At 37.4% G+C, this 22831-nt stretch overlaps 1 protein-coding gene and 1 long non-coding RNA gene across 2 annotated transcripts in view; one reads left to right on the top strand and one right to left on the bottom strand.

Annotated features, from left to right (window-relative positions):
* LOC135314388 (uncharacterized) overlaps positions 1-3840 on the top strand; it is a 71071-nt gene extending 67231 nt beyond the window's left edge. Inside the window, exons 6-7 of the long non-coding RNA XR_010373888.1 lie at positions 2248-2321; positions 3759-3840. This is a non-coding gene — a long non-coding RNA (uncharacterized LOC135314388). The remainder of the gene's footprint in view (positions 1-2247; positions 2322-3758) is intronic.
* COL4A4 (collagen type IV alpha 4 chain) overlaps positions 1-22831 on the bottom strand; it is a 77333-nt gene that overhangs the window by 43575 nt on the left and 10927 nt on the right. The window contains exons 5-17 of the mRNA XM_064457765.1: positions 22499-22576; positions 11517-11651; positions 10579-10623; positions 9535-9651; positions 6654-6722; positions 6393-6428; positions 5578-5640; positions 5065-5100; positions 4854-4895; positions 3741-3821; positions 2495-2548; positions 1224-1283; positions 503-547 (exon numbers count right to left, since the gene is read on the bottom strand). Of these exons, the coding sequence (XP_064313835.1) occupies positions 503-547; positions 1224-1283; positions 2495-2548; positions 3741-3821; positions 4854-4895; positions 5065-5100; positions 5578-5640; positions 6393-6428; positions 6654-6722; positions 9535-9651; positions 10579-10623; positions 11517-11651; positions 22499-22576 (861 nt within the window). The remainder of the gene's footprint in view (positions 1-502; positions 548-1223; positions 1284-2494; positions 2549-3740; positions 3822-4853; positions 4896-5064; positions 5101-5577; positions 5641-6392; positions 6429-6653; positions 6723-9534; positions 9652-10578; positions 10624-11516; positions 11652-22498; positions 22577-22831) is intronic.

Below are 22831 nucleotides of genomic sequence, written 5' to 3'. Positions count from 1 at the left end.
TTTGAAAATGAGCTGGGGAGAGGAGATAGAAAAAAGGGTACGATATATATACCCACATCTGTTGTTCTTTTCTCCAGTAAGATGTTGTAAGTTCATAACTAACATTTAGCACACTTAAGAGCAAAACTGAAATTTCTTGAGCCAGAAGCATGAACTAAGCATGCATATAACACAAAATTACACAAACAATGTCACCATGGCAAACAAAGTTAACGTGCTGCATAACTTTTCTGTCATGCTATATGCACATCCCACTGGCTTTTCCTTCTGCTTGCGACTTCAGATCCCATTAGCCAATTTCAGCCAAATTTCAGAGAATGGCAGAAATTCAAAGACAAAGAGTTCATACAACTTCTGTGGCAACAGTTCGCAGGAGAGAAAGGAAGGAATGCAGTGTGAGCTGTCAAGTATGTGGAAATTCCAAATCTGCACAAATCCACAGAAAATCAGATCTCACTGATCCCACTGTTCAGGGAGCTGCTTATACTTTATGTCTTCTTACCTTCATTCCAGGAAAACCTGCAGGTCCATAAGAACCAGGATTTCCCTGATAAAAGCAAGTAGAATGTGAACTAAAACAGTAAAAGCTTATTCAAAGCGACACCTATTCAGAATTGCTGAGCAGTTAATGTTCCTTAGATAATTATTACTTGGGATATTTCCCAATATTATTATTATGCAGAATTGCTGAGCAGTTAATATTCCTTAGATAATTATTATTTGGGGTATTTCCCAAAAACTTTGCAAAGCTTTTGCAAATAATTTATATGAGATGGACATGAATTTGAACTGTAGACCAAAGTAAACCAGACAGGTCTTTACTTATTTTTTTTTTATCATATTGCACCAAGCACAGTAGTGGACACATTGCTCCATGCGAATGCTGTTATGCAAATCCAGCACAAGCTGCTGAAAAAAACTGCCATTGGCATGTACAGAATACATTCACATTACTGTGTTAGCACTGTGCTACTCCAGAGCAGCTTTGTGCAGCTCTAAATATTTAGAAAACCCTACAGATTTACTTTCTCTCCAAGGAATAAAGGTCTGTATGAGCTTATGTTTAAGTCTGAGACAGGGTAAATCCCAGGGCAGGAAAGTATGTCAGAGTAGTTTAAAAAATCCTTAAAATCTTCCTTGGAAATGCAAATTTAAACTGTCAAAGATATTATGAACCTAATTGTAGTGAATTTGTGAAGTAATTTATTCTGCAACTTCCTTACCTGCAATCCAGGGAATCCAGGACTGCCTTTTTCACCCTTTTCTCCTCTCCCAAGTATACCCTGCAGCATTCAAAATACTTTGTTTAAAAAAGATGCTCAGTGAAGATTGCCACAAATTTTATTTTTTGTGCATGTTTATTAAGTTTTATATATATTACGTTAATGGATCTTGTTTCACTTGCTAATCTCAGTCACTGGGGCTTACTTCATACAGCACCAGTAGCAGTGCCTGCGTAGCTGCGGTTATTCAGCTTCTGTGGTCTCTTCTCCAAGCTTAATGTGCTTTCACCAGTTTCATTTTTTAATGGCTTTTTTTTTCCCAAAGCTCTGGGCTTCTTTTGGACGGCATCAGTCAATTTCTCAGTTCCTGCTTATAACTAACAAGTGTACTATTATCTACATGGACAGCTAGTATTAGAGCAAGCATATAAAGCCCATCTTTTTCAAAGTAAATCTGATATAAAAAGATGGGTTTTGTCTCCTTTTCCAGTGCTAAGTAACGTTGGTCCTTTTATGACGGAAAATGAATTTCTGAAAAAGTGCTAGACCTAGAAATGTGATGTTCAGGCTTCTTGTTTCTTCTCTTCTGGCTACAGAGCTGAATAAGTTTTTAACATAAACTAGACTCATTCTTTTGTCCCCAATTATATTCTGTATTTCTGAGATCTGGTAGCTTCTTGCCTGTGGATCTTCCTCCTCCAAATCTATCAGCAATAAAGACTCCAGAATCTTTCTTGTGGCTGGTTCTGCTTAGCATCCAGGAACTCCTTATTGGGACACCAATGTTTAAATTAATCACGCTGACAGAGAGAAAAGAAAATGTAGAACACATAGCAAAGAGCAACTCTTTCTCCAAACAGGTGGGTCTGCCTTCTCTACTCTTGAGGATATCCGTAATGTGAAATTGAAGTCTTTCCTTATCATACTTAGGGAAAAAAGCATCATGCCCCATTAATAACACAAGCAGATCTTCTCTACTTCTCCTCTTGAGAAAAAATAATCTGTGCTTCCATTTTCTTCACAGCCCCAGTCTGTTACATTGTCAACAGCCCAACTGGAAACAACACTGACCTTTTGCTACTAGGCAACATTCAATAGGTATGTATATAACAGGCTCAGAAAGGTTTTCCAAAGGGTTTTGAAATATTTTTGCTTTCACACTGATTTAGATGGTGATTAAATTTCACAGCACAAATGCTGTTATTTCTTCCATCACCTTGTGCTTTAAAGGACATTGCCAGAATCATTTTTTAAAAAATCACATCACTTACTTTGGGTCCACGTGGCCCTCTGTATCCTGTTACCCCAGGTAGTCCTTTTTGGCCCTAAGTATACAAGGAAAGTTTTTGTGTATATTAATATACAGGACATGCCAATGTGCTGTTTAACGTTTTTAAGTCCTGTTCTGAATTGCAACTATTAAAGAGTATTTTCTTATGCAGTGGGTCTGTTCCTCTAGGTGTACTAGGCAGAACAAAACCAAGAAAAATACTTAGGTACTGATTTTTATTTCTGTTAACACTGTCAAACCAGCATAATGACTGTGAAGTGAGATAGATGTAACTTTTCACTTGCAGGGACCTGCTAATTGAGGCTTTGTTCCTACAAACACACACGACCGTAGTTCTTTTTGTTTGCTGGTCCATTTAGTTTGATGCAAGCACTCACATGCATAAATCCACATTTTTGTGCACAGCCCCAATCTGAATGGTCTTGATCATGTTGGGTGTTGCACAGCAGCATATGTCACACTTTGCAGTGACGTGGGGAGTTTATGTAAGTTCTTTTGGTCCTTTCCCTCTTCCTCATACATGGCAACCATTTGCATAATCAAAGCCTAAGATCCAATACGTGAAATCTGTTGATTGCATTTAGTATTCAAGCAAGTCAGGCTTGAGGAGATAGACACCCCAATATAGGGCTCCATAATGCAATTTTTGTAACTTCTGTTCTTTTTAAACAAACATTCTGATATTTTAATGTACTCAACTGTGGCTACAGTAGGTGTGATATTGAAGCAGTAAATAACAGGAACGTGCATTAACAATAGACAACAAAATCACACTTAATGTTCATATTAAAAGAGCACCCTAGGAAGGGTTATGGTTGATAGTTCAAAACATTACGTTGAAGAAATCTCAGAGAGTAATTGCCAAAGATCTGACAAATCAAAGTGTTAGTGAAAAGCCACAAGAGATTCAACAGCAGACTGACCAACTTTATCTGAGATGCCTGAAAAATTATTTGCTAATGACAAAAAAGTGAAGAAAACTAAAGCAAGGGCAGTATCTCCTTTCTGCATCAAGACAGTCTTCCCTCAAGGACATGAGCTAAAGTACACATGGGCTCTCCTCTCCTGAAAACCTGTAGGGAAGGGTGCTGAACAACAGGATTTCTGCTGAAGCTGAAGGTTTATTACAGAAAGAAAGATTTGTCTCATGCCGTCCTTGCAAAAATTACATCACAGGACTGTACTTGCCATGTTCACCACAGTTAAATATGAAGACAAATTAACACCTTTTCTCCTTTGAACAGCTGAGCTCCAGGAGGTCCAACTAACAGTGGTGACCCAGGTGGCCCAGGAAGTCCAACATCGCCCTGTGGAAGCCAAAGCAACAGCAGAGAGACATTCTGTTCCACGCAGTGTTTCAGTGAAATTCATGTTTCCCTGTTGTACTACAGCACTACATATTTCTGTACTTCTTGAACATGTACTAATACCTGTAGATACATATAGGTTTGTAGTGAGATCTGTAAGCCTCTCTACCGTCTACTACAGCAGTACGTATTTCTGTACTCATTGAACACGTACTAATACCTGTAGATAAATCAAGGTTTGTACTGACATCTGGGAAAATGGTAGAGATGCTTACAGATAAGCCAGGTTGATGATCTTAATTCTCTCCTATTCTCCTCAGTCATTAAAAATAATGTTATGGCTAAGGAAATAAACGAGAACTCAGTACTCATGTCTCCTGCTCTGAGTCTGCTGTGGATATAGTTACAGGATTGTCAAATCTCTTGTCTGTACATCGTCTCTCATGCTCCACACCAAAGCGTTTGAGCACAAGTCTTTGTGAATATAAAGATTAAATTATTTATTTGCTATGGGAAGATGTGCATGTTAGAAACTTGCATGAATTCTTAGAAGTGACTGGACAAATTCGTAGAAGAAAAATTAAACATTCCACATTGGTTCTCTAAGTCCTAAGTATGCTAATAGTTGGAGATTATGTGCTTGTCCTTTTCTTACACCCTTTCCTTGGCATCTGTTGCTGAACATAGCAAGTGATGAAATGCAGTGACTGATCTGGTACAGCCACTGTTACTGAAGGGTACTGTTGTGATTATTTAGGCAGCATTGGTACAGAAGGAAATTGCTCTGTAAATGCTAACTAACATATTGATTATTGCTTTTAAAAATCTCCAGAATATGTTTGATTCCTGTATGCAGCTCACTGAAGGAATCACTTCTGCACAGAATTAATTGATTCACTAACTTCTCCTTCCATTCTAACATGATTCATAGGAGCACACAGCCACAAACTAATGGGTTCCAGGGAACCCAACAAGACTCTATTATACTTCTAATTCTAAAGCAATAATGTATTTAATAATATTTTTTCTTACCGGCTCCCCCTTTTGTCCGTCCACTCCAATACCTGGATTTCCCTAATTGACAAAATGTACAGTTTGAAGATAATCAGAAAATGCTGACATTACAGTTTAATCAAATAACTCCTTTGAAAACCTTGGTAACAAATAATCATAAGGGACATTTCAAATATTTGTATAAATTACGCTATTATTTCACTAACAACTTCAGGAAGTCATTGCCTACCTGTTCACCTGGCAATCCAGGGTAACCTGGAATACCCTTTAAAAGAGAACGAAGACAAGTTAATATGTCTGAGTCAGAGACAGTTTGCTTTGAAAATTACCCCCCTCTTGTCAGTAGCACCTAGAGGCAGAATTTCTTTGAGGGATGCACCTATGCTAAAGTGCATTTCACTTCACCTGGTCACTTTCAGGAGGGTTGAACTCTGGCTTCCCATTTTCCTGTCTCCCACAAGGTGGCCTTGGGGAAAGGATGTAAGGAGAGAGCACTAGCAGCATTCCTCCATGACCGCAGACTGCCAGGAAGAAATGTGTTCACCCAGGCATGGGAAGGAACAACATATGCTCCAATTTCTGAACTTCCAAACTCATAAAGTAAGGCAAAAATCTCTTTTAATCATCTGCCTCAAAAATTATTTCTAGGCTTTGATTCACATTAAGACAAGTTCTAAAATTGGTAGACCAGAATTCATTCATATCCCCAAAACGTAAGGCTGTGTAACTGTGGTGCTCTTACAGGCAAGCCAGGTTGGCCTGGGTATCCAGACGGGCCCTTTGTACCTCTTGACCCTCTAGGTCCCTGGAAAAGATGGCAAAAGGTCTGTTTGTGAAAATTCCAAGAGCTTACCCTTTTCTCCACAAAACTAGTCCCTCTAAAATGCCTGCATCACTTGGACCTAGTCTACTGGCCACTGCATTCCAGTCATGGCCTGAAGCTCATACCATGCCTGAAACCTCACCGCCGCTAGAGCAGCTCAGCACCAGTTTCTGGATAATACTGTACAGATAATGGACAATGCACAGTTATATGTTATTAATGGACTGAAAGAATACTTTGGCAGTAATTGTGCTACAGTGTGGGGACTTGATACACTTCATCAGTGAACTTTTTTTGAAGGACGTAAGAAAAGCCATTAAGAATATGAGTCAGCAACAAAATTAAACTCTCTTCTCACATGTTTTTAGGGCCAAAATATGGCAGCGTGCTACATATTCTTGGTAGATCCACCAGATACTGTTGAAGAAGACATCTCTACACATCTTGAATTTCACAGAGAAAATATTCTGCAAACTGTGAGTACCAGGTCGACAACTGTTCAATGCACAGCTAATGCAGATGGGTATGGTCTGTTTCTGTTCCATTTCAGCTAGCATGACCTGGTCATTGGGTCACAGACTACAGGGGCTTGGTTTTTGTTAGACTTTATTCTGGAATTTTGCTATTTAAGGCAGGCAGGTAGAAACCCCAATATTTCTTTAATGTACTAAGAAGGAAAATTTGAAAAATCTTCAAGACAAAAAGCATGTATAGAACCCACTGTCTGTACTTACGGGCATGCCGGGGGGTCCAGGATTACCTCTTTCTCCCTGTAATGACAATCATTTAGCAAATGAATCATTACAGGCTTTGTTGTGGGTATTTTCTAACTTTATGGCTATTAATATCACAAGCTATCTGTTGCAGTTGTATATTTGCTTTTAATCTTTTTTTTCACCAAGCTTTATTAAACAGTGAGGAGTTACGAGAACAATTATATTTGCCATACATGTCTTCCTACAAGATGTGATTTTTTTTCACGATCAGATACTTACTGGAGGTCCTTTTTCAAAATGTGAAACATATACTGAATTTCCTTTTTCTCCTTTTTGCCCTGGGTTTCCCTTTAAAGAAAAAAAGTCTTTTAAAACATGATTCACTTACTGGTATCCTACATTTCTATAAAGATTGAATGATAACTTCTCAGGCTGTGCTTTTCTGGGACCCATACATCACTAAGTAATCCACTAGAACCATCATCACTGCATGAGCATCTTGCAGTTCTTTTATCTAACAAGACCCTTAAAAGTAAAACTGCCTTCTGTACAGCTGAGCAAAACAGCTCCTCACAGCTTCTGGACTCCTGCTCCTTAGCTCTTGGGTACTTCAATATTCTACAGTCTTTACAAATCTTGCCTTTAGTGTCAAGTATATCAATATGCCTAGCTTTTCTTCCAGTGAGTCAGTGGGTTTAAGTATTAGCACTCTGCTTTCTTCAACAGTTCATGCTGTGATTCAGAAGAATCTAGAGTGATTCTGCATACAGTTAAAAAGCTGAAAGTACGGACTGTGCTACATGCATAATCTTCAACATTTCCATCTCTTAGGAAATAGGTTTCACAGTCTATAAAAAAACCTCTGATACCTAAAGGCTCTGTCTTTCTAAAAACTGTGTTCCCATGGTACTTGCTGTGGAGTCCTTTACACAACTTTGCCAATGTTAACACCCTCAAAGCCTCAATCTGACTTGGCTGGAACAGACGACTGCTTTTGCAAAATTTAATTGTAATGCTCAGTTGACTCTTAAGGGCATGATATGTACATATCTGAAGAACGGATATATTAAGACATTTTTTCTGAAGTTTTCTCATTTGAAATCCAAATGTTCTGGATATAATTTAACTAAGTTAACCACTTAACTATTGATCTCAATAAAATGGGTTACTGTTTTTCATAGAATTTAACTACTTTAAAACTGTACTAATTTCTTGATATTATACACTGGCTGCTCGAATCCTGGAGTCAGAATGAATCAGGGAACTACTTATCCCTGGAATGGCACAACAAAAAGAAGATCTACAGCTGTCTGCACCTGGATATAACTACAGTAGACTGGATGCAGATTACAGGTCAAACAACAGCTGCTAGGAAACACAGTAAACACATCAAAAGTTATATTTGTCTTTGGTTACTTTACATGTGGTCTCTTGTGTAATGAAACATCTTTATTAGATTCAGTTTGTTACTTTCTACATGATTTAGGTAAGGGCTTACAAATATAAACTACTTTTCCAATTTATTGGTGAGGTGAATGTACAGATTCTACAAGGTAATGTAAGTAAAGCTGGTGAATATGTACATAGTGTTAAATAAAATCACATGAGACAATGTTATAAATAAGAATAACATAAATATGTTAGCTTTAATATATAGTCAAGTTGGTACTTGGTGCAACAAAATAATTTAAAAATAGGCAATCTGCATAGAGAGGTTGGAATACATTCTTGTACACAAGCAAATATGGTTACTATGTCTTTTTTTTCTGGGTAGCTAAATTAATTTGCACTGGAATTTTAGTGTGTGTATCAAAGGCTACATGCCTATTGTGTCTCCCATTCTTTGTAGGCTGCAAATACTTTTCCAGGCCTGCCAAAGAGCATGCTCCTGGAACTGGGAGGATTTATGCTGTAATTTGTCCCACGTCTCATTTTCCTTTATGTCACTTGGCTAATTTTTAAAGGCAAAACTCTATTTTGAAAGCCATACTAACAGTCTGAGCAGAAGTCATTTTACCATTTGGAGGGTTAACGGGTTACTTTGAGAAGTATAACAAATGCGGTTATCATGAAGTTTTTTATCAGGTTATGTATTTCATAGTATTTATCACAGGTCCAAGTCTGAAATTGTATGTTTTTCTATTTGCTATATTTTTGATAACATCTTTTCACTCTGCCACCCACTGCATATTTTTTCATTCCCTAAGGCTCAATCAGCATCTTGTTCGGCTCCTACTAAATACATTTGACTTCTCATGTAAATAGCAGTTGTTTTTATTGTTTTATTTAGGAAATTTCAGGGAAGCTCTTAGATCAACTAATCAGCTGTTAATCATTCAGAACTAAAACTTGTTTCCACAAAAATTCAAAGAGTGGGGACTAGATCTTTTCAGCAAAATTTCTTTGGAGCTATAATAATTTATATCCCTTACTGATGTGAATCTGTGTTTTATTTATTAGAAGAGCACTGATAACACAACTATTTAAACAATTTAAAAATGCTTTCCATTTTAACAGCAGAAGTAAACAATATTAAAGTGCTAGTTTAAAACATTTTAACTGAAGTGTTCTCTACGTATACAGGTAAACATCCAGGCAAGATTAGGCGTGCACAGAGCAGTGATGAATAGGTATGTGTAGAAAGTGGCATATGAAACTCTAAGAGCATGATTTTGGAAGAGATTTACTAATACACTTGGGTGATCAACCACTAAAAATCCTCAAAAGTTACAGGACTTAGACTTGTTGACGCTTCCACTTATTGCTAATTCATCTCAGGTAAGTCCCTGCTATCAAGGCTTTTAAGAAATTTCAAGTTTTGATAAATGGCGAGATGGTTTCACGCTACTCCTTCTCAGTTGTGCTTCCATGAAATGGTATTAGCTTTGGTGTGGTTATGTACTGGGGAAACAAAGCAGAGTTTGAGTCTCAGGGTAGACATACATACTTCAAGGATATAGAAACTTATTTCAAATTCCAGCTCAAACTTAATCTGTTAAGGCACCAAGTGTCCTTCACTCCCATTAACCTTAGAATTTACTATTGAGCAGTGTAAAGCTAGTGCCATAGTCTAAAACTCCTTTCATTTTAAGAGCTGTTAGCTTGGAGAAGAAATGTACATATACAGTATTCATAGACAGTAGGAATGCCTTTCACATACATAAGGACCTCTTGGTCCAATATAACCATTTTCGCCTGGAAATCCTGGATCTCCTCTTGCGCCATTGCAGCCATCTAAACCACGCTTGCCCCTGGGTCCTTCACTTCCTGGTAATCCCTGAAAGACAGTTTAATATTTGTTAGAGATACACCATGATAAATACGGAATTACTTTTTAAATTAACAGAACAGTGCAGAAACAAATATCTCAGATCTGAAAGACAGGACATCCCACAGTGGTCCCAGTGGACCCAGCTTCATAGAAATGTTTTCTATTGTGATCAATAGATTTTTTTTACTGTATAACACATGATATAAGTATTTGCTATCTTTTTCTTTGATGCATAGCAAATATAACAGGGACAGCACTTGTTAAAAGGCGCAGACTGAGCTCTTACTTGAGTCAAAAAGTAACATGCTATCTTCTCAGATAAAGCAGACTCTAGCCCTCTAACTATAACCTTTCTTGTGGCTGTAAAGAAAAGCTGAAGAAATACACAAAAGTCATCTCAAGCAGCCTCGTATTTTTTAATGGATAGGATAAACCAAGGAAAAACAGTACACAGCTTGACTCAAGCACACAGTAATCACAGAGATTATGACTATAAATTCATGAATTGAGGAACTGATTTTCTAACTGAGCAAGAACTAACCAATCTCCAGAGAGAGGTTAGTTCTACTAAAGATTAGACACTAAGCAATAGAAACAGTGAGATTTCCCTTGGAATGATCTTTCCATTGGAAGAAAATTTTTTTTCAGAGAATTAAACATTTCTGTAAGGAACAAATAGTAGTTTTGACACAATTTTATTTTTTTGGGGGGGTGGGGCAGAGGGGATACTTATGGAGTTTGTTATCAATAATAAACACAGTTGAAGTTAACCTGGCTATTTTACATTTCTGCAAAACATGTAATTCTGTAGGTGACATGATATCAATAGGTATAAAGCCAAACAATTTATTGAGTGTATTATTCTGTTAGAGGACTTGCTATGACTTTATAGAAACTGTAATTTTTATAAAGCAATATTTATTCAATACGTACAGGAACACCATCTAAACCAGGAAATCCTGGGACTCCAGTTGGGCCCTAAAAACAGATGACATGAAGAAACAAAGTTGCTGAGGTCATTACCTCTTAAAAAGAATGAAAACCAAGAATATGTGATACTATACAGCATGAAACAAGAAACAGTCTTTCTTGAAATATGAATCAAAACCCATAATTGTCAGAAATAAATATCAGAATAAAGTTATATGTGCTTAGCAGAAGACTGGTGCCAATAGCTACCCATGTAACAGATTACAGGACAAATGTCTAACTCTTGTACTCATTCATCCTCCAAAGATTACAAAATGACAGAGAAGGGGAAGTTGTCTATAACTTATAAAATAATTCTGTACGTAATTTCACAATCCTGCTCTTGCTTTGATAATACCAGCAGCACAATTTCTATTCACAGTGCTTACATTTCAGGTGTGCTAGATACTGACATTAGTGATTTCAGTCATCCACTGAGATCAGTGGAATTACACCATTAAAACTAATAGAAAGCACCAAGAGCCAAGCACAGGGATTGTACAGCTATGACAGGTATGGACCTGAACTGCAATTCATACTCTGTAAGTGGTAATAAAATTCTGTTTAGTGTACAGCTATTTAAAAGCACTGTACTCCTCCCTCCAGGTCCACATTCCTCCCACAGCTCTCTTTGAGGTTAAGGAAGATGACATGGTATATCACAATGAGAGACTGAGTCTGTTTCATTTTATTTTATGTCTTCTGACAATTCTAATTTTGTAATCCACAGCAAAAATTCCCTGAAACATTTTTTTTCAAGAAAGCTGTAATTCATTTCAGCGAGAATTTTGTGTGAGTGGGAGTACAGTTTGCTTTTTGATCATTCAGGTTCTGTTTCACTTGCCAGTATTTAACATTACATACTGTATCCACCTAAAAGAGCTGTCTATGGTGTTTCCTACCTTATCACCTTTTTCTCCAGCTGGCCCAGGCTGCCCATTCTCACCTCTCTGTCCTCTTTCCCCTGGCAGACCAGGCGGTCCTGTAGATCCCAAGGACCCAATTGGACCTTGAGGTCCGAGCTCACCAGGCTGACCCTGAAAAAGAGTCAAAGAAGTGAATGACTATTGCTGTAAACCTCGGAGCAGGCAACATTTCAGAGATGTCTGTATGGATAAAACAAGGCTTACAATGTATACATACTCATGATTCAAAACAGCTTGCTATACAGCCTGCAGACCTGTTCCATGCATTAGATGCTACAGGAACATGACGTTCAGATGTAACTTGCTCAAGATGATAATTTCTTTTCACATTCATCAGGTCTCCAGCACCACCTCTCTGAGAGGCCTGGGATAAAATACAAGCCTTCCTGGCTCTACCTATGTAAGTATCACCTTCTGCAAGCATAAGACTCCACCAAGCATCATATTTTTGCCACCAGAGAAATGATGGCTCATTTTAGACAAAGGGACTTTGTACACAATTAGAACAAATCAACAGGGTTCCCTCTTTAAGTCACACTATATGCTAATTATGTTAAGTTCTCGAGTTCTCATATCTTCCATTATCACTCTCAGATCTTAATGCCTTATTTAAAAGTTGTGAAGTTTCCTGCAGAAAAAAATGATCGTTACTAGCCAACATATTTACATAAGTATCAATTTTAATAGATTGTTTTAAAATGGTTTGGGAGGTTGCAGAATGTTATTTATCTGTAGATAGCTCTAAGGTGAGTATCTGTACCTAAAGCACCATACAGATCATCCCCATGGTTCTACTCACTTTTCCAAGGTAATATATATTCTCCTGACATAAAACTACTTCCCACGCTTACTGGATTTTCCAGTCTACAGCACTGGTGTGGAGTTGTTTTGGTTTTGTTGCAGTGTTTGTTCTGTGCTGCTACAACTATTAAATCATAGATTCAAGTGCTGAATAAAGCAAGCTTTCTAATCAAACTTCTCATGTGAGCTGTCTACACTTTCACCCTACAAAATCTACATATTTACAGGTCCTTATTTCTCTTACTCATCTTTTGCATTCTGTAACATTATCTTTGTCTAGCTATAACTTGTTATGTTACCCAACTGAAGAGTGTTTTGCTTTCTTTTCAGAATTCGTCAATCAATTATACCATGTTATAAAAAAAGAGAGCAAAATGGAGCCCCATTCATTCCCAAGGAAAGCATACGGCTCTAAGACAACTTGAGGGCAGCAAAGGACATTTCAGTACAACCTCCACTCACAGTAATGACAGACCATACGTTTATTTCTATGAATGAAGGAAAATAAAATTACAGAAATCAAAGGCGATTGTAAGCAGGTATGTTAGCTTCAGGAATCCAACTATGTTGAAACAACAGAACTGAATTGCTCACTTCTCAGTGTAAACATTTCAACAGTATGATTTGAGAGTTGGACGTGAAGCAAAGAAATGTATGGTACGTATCATCCAATCAAATCAGCAAAGAAATCAAGTAATGAGAACATAGCTTACTACATGCTTGGAATAGGAACGTACTATAGGCGTATGCTGTACTGGAAGCAGTACTGGATCACCACTGGTCCTGAAGCCATAAAAAGGAATTTAGTCCAGAGGCTAGGAAAAGAAGTCCTACCCTTACACATAAGGACTACCTTATGTGTAAAAAGTATCCTCATACAAATCATGTTCCATTTGCCTTTACTGGCTCATCTCACTTAAACCTTGATCCTGCTTCCATTGAAGTCACAGGCAAAAATTCCAAGGAAGAACCAGCATGTTGCCTTCAGCAACAGTTACAATTTTCTTGATACCATAATTTGAGCAGTGTAAAATATTGTGCAAATTAAGGGCTACTAGTATTACAATCTGCTGATTCTGCATCCTTCTTAACAACGAATGGACAGTCAGAATTCTGGGTATTTAATTTATTTGTTTGCATAAACAGTTGCATCCTGTCTATTGGCAGTGTCTTGCACATCCTCTGTTGTATAACTGAATTTATTCACTGAAGTACTCTTAAAGCAGCTATTACACCCTTTAAATACTTGATAAAAAATACACTGCACAGCCATTTTAATTAAAGCATAATTTTGAGTGTACCTTTGTCTTAACAATGCATTTTGTTGAGATCAAGTTTCTGCAGTAACCTTAATACTGAGGTGGGTGTTGGTCTCTTCTCCCAAGTCACTAGCAATAGAACGATAAACTGCTTCAAGTTGTGTCAGGGGAGGTTTAGATTGGATATTAGGATAAATTTCTCACTGAAAGAGTGTTCAGGCATTGGAACAGGCTGCCCAGAGAGGTGGTGGAGTTACCATCCCTGGGGGTATTTAAAAGACGTGTAGACATGGCACTTCAGGGCATGGTTTAGGAAGCATGGGGGTGTTGGGTTAACAGTTGGACTTGATGATCCTAGAGGTCTTTTCAAACCTTAATGATTCTATCATTCTATGATTCTATGATTTTTAATTCATAGTGCATATGCTCTACATTCAAGAGTTGAAAGAGAAAAATTTCAAATCATGTTATATCATTTGGACAGTTGAAGAAACATGATTTTGATAGTACTTAGAAAAAAAACCTGAGACACTGTATGAATTTTCTGGTAATTATCCATCATAATTAATCAATAAACACTTCCAGGACATGTAGTCCTTTAGGCTGATAAAATGTCTTTGTTAGTTGCTACCCTGTGAATTTAATTGACTCTGTGGTTTATGTCTTCAGCAGGAGGTAGTGAAGTAATAAAACAGTGTCACTGAATCCAGAATTCACAATAGGTTTGACCACTGATAAAACTTTAGTATGCCGTGTGAAGCTGGTGGATTGTCCCTCTTTCTTTCAGCTCAAAGACTGATAATGACTGGGACCTTCGTTATGACCAAACTGATACGATGTCATAACATCTATTATTTGTGCCCAACCAATGTGACTACCACAGTATTACAGTCTCAGGACAGCTGTACAAATAAAGAGATTGAAGGTAGTCATGCTCACGTGGAAATGACAAATTAACTCAGTTAAAAAGAACAAAATGTTATGCCTGCTTTGCCATCTGATGCCAATAAATTCCTTTATGATTTCAATGCCTTGTTAATTGTCTAGGTCAGGAACTACCCATGCCAAGACTATGGTCTGTTATTTTAGCATATCCGGAGCTTGACCTGCAGTAAGGAACTGACTTTTGGCAAAACAAGACTGTATTTTTTTTTAATTAAGTATGCTTCCTAAAACTAAGACTGCAAATACTTCAGAATCATGCAGCAAAGCATTTAATACTGTTTGGAAAAGGCAATGGCCAAGGTTAGTTGGAATGACTTTTTTCAGTTGCCTGAGACACCAAAGAGAACCTGGTTTTTAGTGTACCCTGAGCACTTAATTATCTGAATGCACAATGCTTTGAAGGAGTCCTAACTGGAAATCAAAAACCTGGTTATGCTTTTGGAGTGAATTCTGTCTTGTTTCTCGTTATTGATAAAGTCAACAAAAGTCCAGTTATTGCCTTCAACTGGGACAGCAGCCTGTGTTATGGGCTATGTGGATGTACCAGTGATATGTGAAATGCATTTACCTTCTGTTCACATGAACAAAAATGAAAATGCCCAGCAACCCCACAGAATCAGATTGTAGGCAAATAATATAGTGCCCTTTTTCATCTGCACTAGACTCTGGCTTGTAACCAGTCTTTCTCATTTTACCAGGAGCAGGACAGAGAAAGAGAGGAAAGTACAGCAGTTTGGGGGCAAGAGAGGACTACACACAAAGGCATTTTCGGACAGATGTTTTCTTTTGTCATTTGCTTAGTGAGGTGGGAGCATCTGCTGCTACTCTAAGCTCCACCCATGCCCTTTCCCCTTTTGGAAGAACAGTCTATTATACAGCAAAGCCACAGCTTCCAGGGCTTGTAGGGGTGTCCGTTCTGGGAAGTTTCTGCTCCTCCTCTGTAACTGTATAGGACTGGGAACAAAACCATTTTCACTGTCAGTTAAGGCTCCAAAATAAACTTTCTAAATATTAACTTTATCAAGATGAGGAAAGATCTGAGACCCCACACAACTTGGCATTAAATCCACTCTCTTGTCCTTAATAGAGCACATTTTTCTGTGACTGCGAGTTAAACAGTGAGTGAAGGTCAGACTAATATATGGCATGTACTTTATTCTCAGTTTGTTCAGAAACAGTAGATCACATAACGACTTTTCAGTATTATATAACTTCTTTTTTATAGGCAGACTTTGAGCCGACTCAATGCAATGGTAGCTTAGTGCTTGACTTTTCTCAGTATCTGGATCATACTGCAAACTACCGGAAAATTCTGTGCTCTTTTATCATGTTTTCCAGTGGTCCAATATGCTACAGGAACATAGTACCTGATGATGCAGCTTAGTATTCATAGTGATACTTCATTGAAGCACAACAAATTACAGTGAAGTGCTGAAAACATTTTTTCATGGTGTACTTTGTTTTGTGTTTTAACCCTGTGGAACCACAAAAAGAAAAAGTATCTAATAAGCCAGTGGGTGTCGCTATTGTGTTAAACAAACACTGAACAAGAGAGAATTTGGCACTGAAACTCTTAAGAAACATTGTTAATGGTTGAAAGAGGAGAGCTGCAAATAGAGCATTTTAGACCACAAATAATTAACACCAGATTAGCAAATAAAATAAAATAAAATAAAATAAAATAAAATAAAACTTTTGCTCTTTTTGCTCCGATTCATTCTATTGGAAAGGGTCACCATGGCAATTTTTGGCTTATTAAAATCTGTGAAACAGAACGATTTTGTAGAGCTTTGTCTTGCCTGATGTGGAGAAGCTTGCCCATCTGCCGCAACTGAGAAAAACACTATTTTTAGTATGGTGGGATGGGGCAACAAAAATATTAAGGAAAGAAAGATGCTCAAGAACAAAAGGAGGGATAATTTAATAAGACCAAAACTTCAGAAGAATTTGCAAACATGTCTAATATGAAAAATTCTAATTTACAGATGTTGTAGCTGGACATTGGGTATGAAGAACAGCTTCAAAGAGACCTTACAATGAGGAGAAAGGAGTGATCCTATTCCACATTCCGGTAAGCAGGCTCCATTCCCAACCAGTTCAAATCCTAACTTCTGGAGCCAGAGAACTGCCTACTGCTCTGGCCAGTTATAAACAAATGTGTGGTCTGCTTCAGATATAGATCTAGGGGTCTTATTTCTCTAGATCTGTTTTTCTATGGTTCTCAGCAAATGTAAGTGAAATGCAATAGAAATACTACAGAAACTTATAACTGGTCTCAGTAATCTTATATTTTAAAACTGTATCGTAGCTAATATACTGGGAAAAATTATCAACAAGTATGAGGCAAATAATGGAAGAAATCTGGGTTTCCTCAGGTGCTAGTGTGCATACATCTCTGATAGTGGATTCAGCTAAACACCTGTATCTGAGATCAAATAGACGGATTTCACATATTCCTTTCCTGAGTGTGCAGCTTTAAAATTCAAACACAAGTGTTGGATATTCCATGTGAATGACAGACTGCCATTGCATACTGGCATGCAGAAAAGTATGATTTAATAAATGCCTCCAACTCCCCAAAACAGACAGAATTTGCACAGTTTCCCCACTAGTGAATCTTAAATATGTACACTGTGCTGTAAATTGGACTCAGTTAACCCACTAGGATCTCCTAGGAAGAGGCGACAATGCACAAGATCTATTAGGGAGATGTTACAAGAGAAGTGATGCCAGAAGACAGACCTTATATAGAGTTCAATTTCACCGTTCTTACCCCGCTGCCCTGAAGTACACATCATCTGACTTTCTAACATTCCTGTGACAACCAACTGACTTAGGATCTCTTGTGAGTGCTTACTCCTTACACCTAATATGCCAGAAAATGTGAGACCTTCCTCTTAGATTTCTGTTTGCTAGGTTCTCTCCTACACTAGTATGAAAATAGGCCACTCGCTTCATCTGCAAAAGAATGAACATCGGTCTTCCTGAGTTATATTTATTATTCACTTTGCTCCAGGCATTTCACATGATCTCATAGAAGCTAGATCAGGTTGGGTCATGAATAGACGCTTGCTTTCTAAATCTTCTTAACTCTGCAAACAAAGCCAAAGGAACTGAATGGGATCAAACTCTGGGGTCGGCACAGGACAGGTTTACAATCAGTCAGTGCTAACTGCAAACATTTTTTTAACTATCTAAATTCTGTAAGAGCAGCCAGCATTTTTGGAGGCCTTTGATACCACACTGCAGGAGTTATCAAGGAAACTACTTCCCAAGTTAGAGAAAGAGAAGGAAATGGAGGAAAGGTTTCACTGTCTGTTGGACATACCAGGAGAAAATTAAAATCATGGACTTTATGGGAGACCAAAGAGGAAGTGGGAAAAAAAATCTGAAACAATGAAGTTCCTGTTTGCCTCTAATTAAAAACATTGACTGCTATTGCCTACTGGAAGACCATATATCTTGACTGGAAACAAAAGACAGGAGAAAGTCTCAGTTGTTTCAGGCTGGCAGTAAAAATCATGAACACTTACTGGCATATATACTTTCACTAATTACTTTCTCCCCTCATTTATCTGTTCTATAGTTCTTAAATGAATATGTATAGTAGCACACAGTATGCGCAAAGAGATATAACAGCACATTTTAATGGTATCTTATGGAAGAAAGAGTCCTTTTGAGTTGTGACATGAGATCAAGAGATAAACAGCGTAATGTAAAACTAATTCCAACAAGGCTTAATCCCAGCTAAACAGAAGTTGAACTTTCATGGTGATGTGGACAGCTGTAATGATATTAGAATGGGATATGCCACTATCAATAGGGACTAGAATGTTCTTCAGTGACTTCTTGCTAATGAATAGTAGTGCAAATCTGTTTATAGCACAGAGTTATCTAAGACTGAGAGAAGTAAAAAATGACAGGTACACAAGCTCTTCTAAAACCCACTATAGCAACCAATGCTTAAGTGTACTGGTTTTATATAAATATTAAATAAAAGTTTAGCTATTTGCTTCTATTTTTCTTCCAACTTGCCCAATTTCAATATATTAAAGTATGGCTGTGGCAGTTTCCTTTTCTTACTCCCATGGTCATCTTTCTCTCACTAAAACCTCAATTATCTTGTCCACTTACAATGAAAGCTTTCTATGTTGACATTTAAAAGATTTCCAAATGGAAAACTAGAAGGCAAAGTCTTAATTCCCATTGCATTCACAGTCAGCTGCACAGTTTTCTTACACTGTCCTGGTAACCACAGCTTTAACTCATCACACTTAAACTGCATACAAACAAATGGATGGAAAGAAAGGTCATTATGCCAAACATAGTAGGGCCAAGACTTGAGGTCCTACTTTCCTATGGAAACTTCAGTGTGTACTATACTCCTGACAGCCGTTCTACTTAAATCATAAACCTAAATATATTTAGGAGTTTGATTTTAGTCGTCCATTCTATTATTACCCTAGTTTTCACTCTTTTAGTGGAGAGACCTTAAGGATAAGGGCTACAGTTATGCCATATGCAACTTAAAATATTTTTAGTTTTACAAAACGTGAACACACTTCACTTGTCACTGGTATTATTACAAATAAACAAAGTTGATTTCTATCAGCTCTAAGACTTTTGTTCTACCTCAATTTTAGTAGAATCTCTGTTATGGATTGACTATAACTCTGCTCCAAACAGGAATAACCTGTTCACTTTACTAGCTAAACTTCCAGTGGGCAATGCTTCCACTGAAAGTCTATAAAGGAAGGTAACATTCTAGAATCTGTAAAATGGCAATGTCATCAAATACCTGTTATAGTGTTTTAGATGTAAACAAAAATCCCTCAAATGAAACTAGCAACAATATTTTCCTCACGGTCTGCTGACAAAGTGAAATCCTTATCAGATGGGCACACCTTAACTTTGAACCTATACAACTGCTGTTTCCGCAGCAGATAGATATTCTGACTTCTCGAAAAATCTCCTTTTCATTAGTGTGTGGAGAAGGATATAGGGAAAGGACCATTAGCAATGTGTGAAACAAACTGCTTAGGTTCTTATTCAGATGTTAAACTATCACTTTTAAGTTGGGCCTATGGCATCTATCTAGCACAAAGTCTACATTATGATACAATGAGCATCTTTCCTATGGATAATTCCTATACATTCCACTAGGTGTATTATAAATAATGCACTTTGCTAAATAGCTTCTCCCCCACCGCAGCTTTTAGGGGAGATAAAAGTTACTGGACACTTTCCATTGAAACTGAAACTCTATTTGAAAATATCAGCCAACAACAAAGATTCAGAATAGCATACAAATGGTCATCCTAGTTTAATGAAGGGTTTGCAGCTCTTGGAAGAGTTTGAATAACATGATTGATCAATTCCTAATAGGTCTGATCTTGTGTGTTTCTAACATAGATGATACCTTAGCAGTACAGTAAAGAGACAATTTGCCCTTGCTCCCCTGTAAGTCTTAGATTACCATGTTCAGTGGAAGATCACGAAGGGAATACCCTACATCTGACTCCCTGTGGTAAAAGATTAAAAACTAAACAAAAAAAAATTAAAAATAGGTGGACTGGTCTACATATATCAATGTAACTCAGTACAGATACCAATGTAGCTCACCCAGATGCTACCTTTCTCATTCAGCCTCTGCAAAGGCCCCTGATACTGCAGTTGGTTTAACAGAGCTGAATAAAGACTTCTTGACTTTGAAGGCTGCTATAAGGTTGGCTGTCCAGCCGGTCTGGATAAGGTTATTGTTCCATTGCCTTTCACCAGCAAGTACATGAATTTTCTAGATTTTTTTTTTTTTTTGTGCTTCCAGCAAATGTTTGCTGCAGGGGCCAACCCATCCTTATTTTTGACGGCCAGCCTGTGCTAAATAGTGAAAAAGGAAAAAAATATGGTGCTAGGCAACCAAATTTATAGTGTTGTCCTTATCTCAACTTCTTTACAGAGAAGGATTTTTAATAAACTGTACGCTTTCAAAATTTAGGCTTGTGCACTATACAATGCCAGAGGCTTTCAATGATCATTTGTTTCTGGCACTTCAAAGACAGGATTAAGGAAGATGCAAAACTTTGAGGCACCAGCCTGGGAGCAGGATTCAGACAGAAAAGTAGATAAAGCAGATGTTTTGCATTCTAGGAGGCTAACAATAAGATAAGCAAATCTTTTATTTTGTAACATGTAGTCTCCACAAAAGCTAGGAAAGCAAAGATAGTATGTCAGTGTGTAAAGGCAGAACACAGCAAAATTTAGAGTCCAACAGGATTGTAGAATGAAAAGATTAAGTAATCCTACAGAAAATAATTCATCACCATACATTAGTATAAAAAATACTTGCAACAAACTATCTGAAGCGGTGTTTAGTTAAGCCACATTTCATGTAGTGTCTGATAAGTACTTCTATTTCTTGCATATTGATTAATAGAAACGATTACATGAAATACAAATTCATATTACACTGGGGAGACTTTATCCATCAGTGTGCATACATATTTCAGAGCTGTTTCAGAAAATGGTACAATTCTCAGACTTACATTTGCGTAATGACATTGAATTTATTTTGAAATGTTTATTACACTTCTGTTTGGCACTTAGGTCCAGATCCTTGGAATTATTTAGAAAGCTAACTGCAAATGCAGGAATCATAGTTCAGTTTACCTGTGGTGGGGAGGACAGCTTAGGAAAGAGCCAGAATGACTGCAGTGAGTATTTATTATTGACTGGTTATGGGCATGCAATTCAGGACTTCCAGGATACTGAAAGAGAACTAGAATCAGGGAAATTTCCTCTAGTTTCAAAGTCAGTTGTTTTGAAATGGCACCTCAGATCAGGGTTTTGGTATCCAAAACAGTCTATTCATTAGCACCAAAAGACACAGTGCTAGTCAAAACACTTCTCCTGGGATGCCCTTTTGTTAACACAGTGTTACAGAGATAGACACATCCTAGGTCCCTTTTACGAAAATCCTACAGCATGGGGAACTTTCGTATAGACATAACCCTGGCGGATTAGGATAGGATCCAAGGACACCAGGGCAGTGCTCATGGCACAGCAAAGCATGCAGCTAACTACAGAAGCACAGGAAGGAAAAGGTGTGTCTTGCTTTTAATGTGACTCAAGTTGTACACAAATAAATGGGGCATGCAGTTCTTCTGAAAACTGATGCACCATGTTCAAGCTTTCTAACCCTAAACTTTAATATTAGTACTTGAAATAAAACAATTTCCATCGCTAACGGACAATTTTTCACGTGTTCACTAATCAGGGAATGTATCTAAATAAATCCTTTTCTCATATAACATTTACATCGTTTGCTATCACTATATAGATATGTATTTTGAGAAAGAACAACGAAGATAAACTAGTCACCACTGGACCATATTTCAACTAACGAATAGCAACATGCACAATTACTAGTTTTAGTGTATAATACGAAAAAGCCTTGACTTCATTCAATGTTTTACATTATTTATAGAGCAAAGACAATTCAGATCTTTTTTATACTTATTGCGTTAAGCTAGCAAAATAAAGTCTGCAAGCTTGTCTAGAACCACCTAACCCAAATAAGACACACCCAAGTTCTCATAAAACTAGTAAATGGCATAAACATTCTCTTTTAACCAGCCTCTTAGCAGAAAACGAGCATAGACTTCTAAATTTAACATATATCAAGAATGACCTTTGTCTGACTACTCAAAGAAACCTTAACACAAAAAAGGCACCACGATTATTACAAACCTAGTTTACAAGCAAACCGGTTTATAAACAATCTTAACTTCCTTCTGTGATAGCTGTACTTCATACCAGTGAGAGAATTATGCTAGTTTGCTATATTCAGACTTCTTTATGTCTGAATATTGATTTATTGATTTTAAAGAACAGCAATATGCACAAAATGAACAGTATTTACAACAGTAATTATCTTTAGTTCTAATCATCACTTACTCTTGATCCTTTTTCTGGAAAGCACCGACAAACTGAACAATCCTGTCCCCCACATGTGTCAATATATGCATATCCTCCCTAAAAATAAAAAATTTATGGATTTTTAAATATGCATCAGACAAAAATCACTTAATCAAATATTGTCAACTGGACATATTGTCTAATCAGATTATTTTTAAGGCAAAAGATTTGGCTACCCTTGCATACCCACAGGGAAATTTCCTGCTGATGAAGAAACTTGGCATAGCAGCAAACATCAGAGTATAGTGCAGGTCTTCAGCTTGACACATACGAACCTTTTCCAGTGCTTGCTTAATAGCATACACACATCAA

The sequence above is a fragment of the Phalacrocorax carbo genome, chromosome 7 (assembly GCF_963921805.1).
Source record: "Phalacrocorax carbo chromosome 7, bPhaCar2.1, whole genome shotgun sequence".
Taxonomy (NCBI): Eukaryota; Metazoa; Chordata; class Aves; order Suliformes; family Phalacrocoracidae; genus Phalacrocorax; species Phalacrocorax carbo.
Note: the sequence above shows the minus strand (reverse complement) of the source record. Positions and strands in the feature narration are given on the sequence as shown.